This window comes from Strix uralensis, chromosome 2 (assembly GCF_047716275.1).
Source record: "Strix uralensis isolate ZFMK-TIS-50842 chromosome 2, bStrUra1, whole genome shotgun sequence".
NCBI classification, from domain to species: domain Eukaryota; kingdom Metazoa; phylum Chordata; class Aves; order Strigiformes; family Strigidae; genus Strix; species Strix uralensis.
In genome coordinates, this window is record NC_133973.1 from 19,520,091 (window position 1) to 19,529,016 (window position 8,926).

The window sequence follows — 8,926 nt, forward strand, 5'->3', positions numbered from 1 at the left end:
AAGAGCAATGGAAGGTGTCCATATGCTCCTACGGTACCTGGAAACACAAAAGCTAATGGCAGTCTTGCTAATCTTCAGAAGGAATCAGTCGTTCCCAACGTGACTGCCTGTGGACTGGTGCTGTTGCCATGTTTGGCATAAACAGGCAGCAGAGACGAAGAGCAGTTTATAGAAACGGAGCTCTCTCTAGTAGAGGCCCTGTTTCCCACAGTCAGTTGGATGAGTACAGAAAGCGGAGGACAAAGTTAGGTCCTGTTAACTGAACACGTGCTTATGGTAATTTTTATTACCTTTGCTTTCAAGGGAAGCGGTCTGACTGCTATGCCAAGTAACTAATAGTAGTATTTGTAGTACGATAAGCAAGAGCGATTGTTGCAAGGGCTGCTGGTCCGTATGACCTATGCTGGCCCCCATGGAGGGCTTGGAGACCTACTGCTGCTGTAGGGCTGCCAGACAAGCCAGGTGCTCTCTTGAGGTTCTGTGCTGTCACCCGGAGCCCCTGGCCATGGCAGGCGGGGCAGGAAACTGGGTGGTGTCCCAAAACAGTTTGGTCAGCCAGCATCTCTGGTAGTAACATCTGCTTTCTCATCTTTTTGCTTCATTTTTGAAGATGTGTGTAAAACCAGTGCACGTTATGAGGGAGATAATTATACCCCAAATAACGGGTAGGGTTTTGTCTGCAGTAAGGGGGGAATGTTCTACCTGACCAGCTGATGCTGTACTTCAAGTAACAGAGCTGAGGATGTCCCTTTACTTTTATTGGTTTAAGATTCCCTACTTTCCCAAAGTGTTAGCTTGCCTGATGGAGGCTTAAAAATTGTCTTTGCTTATATCTGTAAATACCTTGAGTACAGCAGCAGGTTTAGGGCTTTAATTTTTCTATTAGCCTGGAGATCAAATGTGAAAGCTTAGAGAAGAGCAGACTCAATTAGATGAAAGCTCAGTTTTAAATTTCAGGATGCTAATACTGTGTTTTTCAGAGATCCCAATACTAGCAAATGGAGGTTTGATACATGGCCAAAATCACTGGGACTGCTTTAAGTGTGAAAAGGTTAAGCCCTGTGCACACATCCTACCAGTACTCAAAACTCAGGACAGAAATAGCAACCTCTGTTTCCAGTGTGGGCCCATCAGTTTGCTAATGTGCCAGGAAGGAAGACCTGTTGATGAAACAAGTGAGCAGACTTTCCTGTCTATGCTCTAGGTCATGCCAGGTTTCAGATGACAGGTGTTGCTGGGCTCACGTTAGCAAAGAATAGCGGTGATTTTTAAAGTAGATACTCAGCTGCATCAGTCTAATAGGGTTAAGACTGAGATCTGCTAATGGGATCAGTAGGATCTTGCATAAATGTAGAAAGCTAGATGTGCTTATGAATGCAGACTACCTGTCAGCTATGTTAAATGTGGAAGGTGTTGCAAATGTGTTTTACAGACAATCTCCTTGGGTGGTAAAACTTGTACAAGGCATGATGCCTGATGATGTGTGACAGTAACCCACATCTCTGGAAAAAATGTATAAAAGCATTGTGGTCAGGCTTTGCTCCTGAATGCTTTGTGCTTGTGTAGATAATTTTTTGTGCTCTATGTAGAACCTCTGTATTTATTTAGGCAGACTAAATGTAAGGAAGGGGGCCTTCAGGAAAGAGCCTTCTGACTTCGTGGTTGTGTAGGCCCTGCATGAAGATAGTGATTGCAAATCACTCTCTGCTATCAAATACCTAGCACTTTCACTGTCTTTTCACTGTAGGTTCAGCACAGTTAAAGAACTTCTTATGACACTAGTACTGCTTGGTGAAAACTTAGATCAGAGATTAAATATAAATTTTAGGATAGCAGGCAGGAAAGCAAGAAATCTCTTCTTTGTCATCCCTGTAGCAAGTTACCCTTTCTGTGCAGTTACATTCTTCCTGCCAGTGCATTTCATTGCAGTTCACTGTTTAAATCCTCCTAGAAGGGACATGTTCAAGGCACTCTTTTAATTTTTTTTTCATTCCTTTCTTTTTTTCTTCCACTGTCAGACCAGGGTTGACTATGCTGCTTGCTTATTAACCTTATGCTGAGAAGTGGCACTATGAATACTTTCCAGAGCTCACCAGCATGTCTAAATTCTTCTTTGTCCACAAATGCAGATGATATGTCCTTTGATGTCTCCTGGTTTGCTGTGCGCTCCTTTGCATTGGACAGAGAGCCCATCTTGCTGGCCTCGCTGGACCGGAGAGGGATTGTGATGCAGAGCAGGAGAAATGGGAGCAGTGATCTCAGCCTGGAGAGAATCAGTCCACTGGAATTTCGGCTTCGTGTGCATGGCTGTGAGGACCATGACTTTGGGAACCACTACTGCGTAGTGACCCCATGGGTGCGATCTGCCACCGGTGTATGGCAGCGGGAACCTGACATCAAAGCCAAACCCATCTTTCTGTCTGTGAAAATGGATGGTAAGAGACTGCAACATGTGTTACACAATTTTTTAAATTTTTTTAACACCTTGTTATGTCTTTGTGTGACAAATATTGTCCATGACTATTTTTAAGGTGCCTGTGATAATCTCATTAGATTTTGTTATCCTTTTCTATTGTTTGCAACTTCTGATTCCAGATTCTGTAGACTAGGTAGACCTGAACACATCATTGTCATAAAACTGGAGTGTTTTCTTTCCTGATCATCTCTTGGTGATGTTTTGCATAGCTGAGGCATCTTTCAATCAAGGCCTAGTATTCTCTCCAAGTGTTAACCCTTCTGCTGCCTGCAGGAGGAGGTCTTGGTTTGCAGATGGGGCATGCTGAAGTAGAGTTGTGTTGTGGTTAATATCAAAGCTGAGAACAGAAAGTCTGAACTCTGACTCCTTCCTCCCTCTTGTAACCACAAGATGGGCTGCTCCCTGCACTTAATGCCTTGTCTGCTTTTCAACCTGAGTTGTAAGTGTTTCTAGACTTCATGAGAAGCAAGTTGTGTGCTAGATGCTGCATTGAGCACTTAGCTAAGGAGGAAAATTAGTGAAGGAGGGGTTTTGAACTAGTTGCTTTCTTCTCAATACTTCCAGGAAGGGTCATATTGGGGAAGTTCCATGCACTTGAAACGAATCAGAAGTTTTTGTTCTCCCTGCTGTGCAGATAACTATAACTGTACTTTCCAAACTTCTTACAGTTCTTGACCCTGCCTTTTAACTGAGCAGTAGGTGCTTACAAATCAAATTTCTTGTTTAGGTACCAACTTTGGAGGTTGATTAGACAGGATTGCTGAGTGGCACTGAATATACTGTACTAGTAGTTCTTATGCAAAGCATAAAGGAGTCAACTCCTTGCCATTTGGGAACGTATTACAAAGAGTGGAGCCACAGTCTGCCTCTCATGGGGAAACTTCCCAAAGCTTTTGTTTGGAGGAACAGATAATGGGATACCTCTTGGAACTAGCTCTACTTTGGTATCTCACTCTGAGGCTCCTCTGGTGCTTCCAGCCTCCCTGAGGCTTTGAAATGGTAGAGGAAGAATTAGGGTGAAGAGGTAAGGGAGTCCAGTAAGAGACCAATTTTCCAAACCTTAAAAGACAGAAATCAAGAAGGAAAATTAGTGTAATTTGCTTCTGAAATAATTAATCTGCCCATGACTGAATAATGTGGGATTTTCTCCTTTTTTAAGCAAGAACAAATAAAGGGGATCTCTGAATTTCTCAGTGATATCTAATGACTTTGCCTTCCTCTTTCAGTTCTGAATGCTTTCAAGTATCCCCTGTTGATTGGCATCGGTCTGGCCACTGTCATTGGACTCTTATCCTGCCTCATTGGCTACTGCAGCTCCCGTTGGTGCTGCAAGAAAGAAGTGCAGGAAACGAGACGAGAGCGTCGCCGGCTAATGTCGATGGAGATGGACTGAGCGTGGGAGCAGGACACACTTGCATTTCGGGAGAGACTCACAGGGCTCTTGGACTGTGTTGAGACACTCACTCACAGGCCCAGACAAGACAGTGCATTTCCTCTGTGATTTCAGCCTGGACCTCAAGCTTCTCCTTGTTACATGTCATGTCCTGAGAGCGTTCAGGCCATATTTAGCAACTTGGAGTTCTCCTTTTCCAGCAGCACTTTCTGCATAGGGATCACGTCCTCCTAATGTACAAACTGTTGAGCCTTCTTTCAGCAGGGCCCTGTGACAAAATTCACTAAGGCTTTTTTGTTTGTTTGGTGTTTTTTTTTCCCCCTCTTGGTTTTGAAAAGATGTCCCCGTATGAAAGAATGATGGGCAGGGCGATGGGTGGGAAGGGGGCTGGTAGAAGTGTTAGACTTTCATTGTATTAACCAATGTACTTTTCCCCTCTACTCGCATCACACCATGTCCTGTTCCCTTTCTCTGTCTGCCTTGGTATCTCGCAGACTCCTCTGTGTTGGGTTGAAGCCTGGAGAAGGTTCCTCTGCTGGTGCCTCATAAGGCTGTTCCAGCAAAGAATTGGTTTATGGTTGTCAGCATGCCTTCTCTTCCCTGGCTTTCAAAGGGTTTGCCATTAACCCTAAAACATAGCTTGCCTGGAGGTCTTTGAGACACTTTTTTATTTTCAGCTCTTAGCTGTGGTGAATAGGGGCTAACTTGGCAACCCTGAAGAGTCATTCCTCAGACAAGCATTTGTTGGGTGTCTGCTTATGGCCACCTTCTCCCCTACCCTTCCACCTTCTGTTCTCCCCACTACAGCGGTTCACATTGTGCCTGACACGCTGTTCTGCTTGTGACAAGGGGACATGTGGTGTCTAGGGACAAGGCCCAGCCTTCTGCTGGCCTCAGCAGAGAGATGGGAGACCTTGCCCCACTGGTGATGATGTGACTTACGAAAAAAAAAAAAAAAATGACATGGATCTTTGTATGCAGTTGGTCAACTGATCATGTTTAGAGAAGTCTTGTAAACAATGTGTTACCAAATGCACAGACCAGACTCCAATGCTGCTTCTGCCAGTCACTCAGTGGTAGCCCTTGAACCTGTGAGCAGAGTCTGAGATCTGCAGTAGCTGAAGTGGACCTCAGGGTAGGAATAGGAGCAAGCCCAGGAGGGCAGCAAGAATCCTTCAGGTTCCGATGGTCCTGGTCTTGTGCATGGGCCCTCAGCAGGGATTTCCCCATGGGTTTGAGACCAATTCCTAGGTGCTATAGTATAGAAGTCCTGCTTTGGTCTTCCACATACACTGACCTGGCTCCTGAGTGGGAGCAGCACCTTTTCCAGGCAGTTCTGTCTTCCCAGCACAGCTGGTGTTTTAAGCAATAAAAGTCAGAATAAAGATACTGTGTATAAACAAGCAAGGAAGTAGAACTGTACCACAATCTGATGTCATAGCCAGGGTTTGGGTTCGCATCAAGGAGGGTGAGAAATGTAGAGTTGAGGCCAGGGCTCAATCCTTTTCAGGATTTTTTTTTTTTCCAAGATAAAAGATGCTAAAGGAGAGCATCCATGGAAGGTAGTGGCTGTGGTGTGCTGTTGCCAGTCTAGACATCAGTTATGTACTAGGTGACCTGCTTCACTAATAGCTCATCCCACTGCACATTCCAGGGGAGCGGCAGGTCTAGTACCTGTGCTATGAAGACTTCACTTTGCATTAGTGTTTGTGGTACCTTACACTCAGTGCTGTACCTGTTCCAAAATTGGGGTTTTTTGTGGTAAGTTTCCTTCATGGTTTTTTTCCTGTCTTGCATTATGACCTTTGTCTGAGGCTGATGTGAGGGCTTTTTCTAGAAGGCTGTTCTGCTTCCTGCATGCAAACATGCATGCGGTCACATATGTATACACATGTATGCATAGAGGTGCCCAGTGATTTTTTGGAAGCTGAATATGCGACATCTTCCAAATGGGCTTGACGTGCAGAGTTGGGGCTTGCAACTTGTTATTTGACTCTCTTAAGACTTTTCATGTAGTATTCCAAAACCTGTAGATCTCTGGAAGACTTTGGCCTGAACATTCATAGCAACTTTTCTTTGTGGCATGATGTTTTACTTTCTGGAGGAGCTCTGAAAAGGCCTATGTTGCAGGCAGGTGTAGCTGCCTCTGCTGAGGAACGGGGCAGAAGCAGTCTTTAGCTTCTGCTGTGGAAGTCCAGAAATCTGTAGTGATGCTTTCCAAAGGAAGGGAGCTGAGGAAAGGATTCACTTAGATATTACTTTGACAGCAAGAATTTTTCTTCCTTTCCTGTCTGTCTACTGTAGTGAAATCTTGCTTTTTGCTGGGATGTTATGAAACACCATTCTGATATTTGGGATGCTGGCTGTCCTTCCCACGCTGATCTAGCAGCTTCTTTCCTGCATTAACATCCGCTTTCTTCATGGAAGGCCTGTGGCATTGGGACATGTTGGGAGGGGGGGTGGTAGTGGTGGTGAAGTTTGAAGCACAGCATCAGTCACTTTCCGTCTTTGCAGACTGACTCCTTGTTTATGTGCTCTTGGTTAAGTTTTAGAGAGGATCATGACTGTAATGCAATAATTAGGGAATGAATGAGCAGGGAACCGCCAGCTCTTCCCAAGCACACAACATAGCACACTTTCTCCCTGCTGGAAAAAACTCAGGGTTATTTTGGTCAGGGCTCCCTGCTCCTCTAGTGAAAGGTCCCCATGTCCTTAGCTAATGCTGACCTTCCTTCATGGCCTGTAACAATCCATCTTTGTCATTCCGAGTGAAGCAAGTTTGCTGCTAGCTCGTAGTGCTGCCAGCCCCTTGGAAGGCAATGCTGCATCCCCCTCCACCCTGTATTTGCTGTAGTTGGAAGGCTAGAAGCTGAGGGGCTAGACTTACCCCCTGCCAGGTTTCCTTCTACTTGTGCCAATTTTGTATTATCCCCTTTTTTAAAAATAGAGTGGGAATCTTATCTCTAATGAAAAAAAATCTAGGTCACTTTTCATGTTTTTTATTATTATTATTTCCTGTGTGAACCAGGGTTTGTGTGAGTGGAGGTGTGTGTGCATCTGGTTGTGTATTAAACCTGCAGAGTATCAGAAGAGTAAGCTGCCTGAGATGCAGTGCAAGCATCCATATCCTCCCTGCTGCAACCTGTGGTATTGTCAAAGTATCCTAAGGGCTCACGTTGATCTTCCTCTGTTCGAATTGCCACATCTCCTGGTTAAGCTGGTAAATTCCTCCAGGCACTTGGAATTTTGATCCAGGACAATCTTGAACATCATACAGCAGAAGGGCAAGATATTTTCTTTCTTCTGTTTTAATTTCAAAGTTATAAAATAAAGTGTTTGGCACAGTTCTGGAATGCAGGTACTGAATAGTTCTAACAATGCTGTGTAAAATGTTTCTTTTTATGTTTAAAATAAAGAGCGAGCCTTTTTGATTAATGTCTGTGCTGTGGGTCTGGATATTTGAGCTATGGGCAGTTCTTTCCTTGTACCTTGCACGTATGCAGACACTATTGTTGAGGCAAGGGTATCAAATATAAACCTTACAGTCCTGTTTCCAGCACTGTTTACTCTGTAAAATAAGCATGAGCCCTATTTTGCACTAAGTTTTAAATATTTGCTTGCATTTATGTGATGAATTGGGGAATGTAATTGGTTTTTGAGTCTATCCTGCTTCACTCCTGCTGTAAGTTAGCCTTTTTTGGGGGGGAGTTTCCTTTTGATTACCTAGGGCCAGGAGTCACAGTTAGGAGTGTGTGTTTAATACTTGCTGTAAAACCTGGGCATTAGATGTTGAGTCTTCCTTGAACCCTTCCTGAGGCTTCTCATTTTGAAGGTACCAGGAGGAAAATCAGTAGTGTTGGAAGTAAACTTCTGGTTTACCTTGTCAAATGGATTTTCTTCCCCCCAGCAACCATGTCAGGACACCATGATAGTACAGCAAGGAGGTGACTTGCTTTCCAACAAGAACTTGCTTGAGGCAGAAGTGGTTTTGTGAGGCCAAGACAGGCTTTGGCAAGGTGGGTTTGTGTTCAAAGTGGTGCATGCTCTGTCCGAGATGGCTGCAGTACAGGCCGGTTGACAGCCAAGTGTGTACCTTTGGCTTCTTTCCAGATGGTGTTGTCACAGCTGGCATGGAAAGATGTCCTCTGTAGAGGGTGCTTACAGGAAGCTGAGAGGTGGCACTAAGCTGTAAGTTCTTAAGGGGTGACAGGCACCATCAGCTGAGATAAAGAAATGTCATAAATGGTCTCTGATCCCTCAGCAGAGCCTTTGGCAGCTGTAGATATTTAACACATACATGTCCATGAGTAACGAGTGACATGCCTGTGGGACAGCTGTTGTTAGTCTAGCTGTGCAGGTTACAGCTTATTGGTAAATTTGGATTAGCTTTATGAAATCCTCTTGCTTCCTCCATTCCCTGGGATGACCTGGTTCTTAATACTGTTCTTGTAAGTGTGCTAGGATTTTATTATAAAAAAGCAAGCCGAAATTTAAAGTCTGGAGATGCGGGGGGATACTTGCAAGTAACTGCCTGAGTGTTGCAGTGAATGATGGGAGTTACCAAGTCTCCAGCATCACCTTGTATCTGCCATGGGTTCAGCTCAGCTACCTACCTACAGAGGTATCTAGCTGCCTACTGTCATAGAGGCAGTCTGAAAAAGCACTTTTGTGCCAGAGCCTGGGAGTTTAGTTGCTTCTATAGCACCAAGCTCAGGTAATGTGCTTGGCTGTGCTTGTTCTACGACAGAGCCTAGTTGTGCTTCAATGGCTCTGTCTGACTGCCCTGCTCAGGTCAGGGCCAGTCCTAAAACCTCTTCTGGGCTGAAGCTGACTGGCGTCAAGTAGGCAGAATGAGAAGACCTGCCTCCACTTTGTCATCTGAAGGTGAAGCACAGTCATGCAAATCTTCCAAGAAAATGTACAGCTTTTGCCTTTTCAGTGGGACTTTCTACATTTCTATGATTACAGGGGGTTGAGGTCTGCACAGCAGGTATCAGGACAAATGGCGTTGCAAGAAAGAGCCTTTAGTAACCCACAGAAGCTGTGTGATGTGCTAA

The 8,926-nt window shown here is 44.7% G+C and overlaps 1 protein-coding gene across 3 annotated transcripts in view; it reads left to right on the forward strand.

The window, feature by feature from the left end:
- PTGFRN (prostaglandin F2 receptor inhibitor) overlaps nucleotides 1-7,304 on the forward strand; it is a 70,361-nt gene extending 63,057 nt beyond the window's left edge. For all 3 annotated transcript variants that reach the window (XM_074857426.1, XM_074857430.1, XM_074857436.1), the window contains 2 exons: nucleotides 2,130-2,435; nucleotides 3,703-7,304. In XM_074857426.1, coding sequence (XP_074713527.1) covers nucleotides 2,130-2,435; nucleotides 3,703-3,869 — 473 coding nt within the window. In that variant the 3' untranslated portion in view covers nucleotides 3,870-7,304. The remainder of the gene's footprint in view (nucleotides 1-2,129; nucleotides 2,436-3,702) is intronic.
- The last annotated feature ends 1,622 nt before the right edge of the window (nucleotides 7,305-8,926 follow it).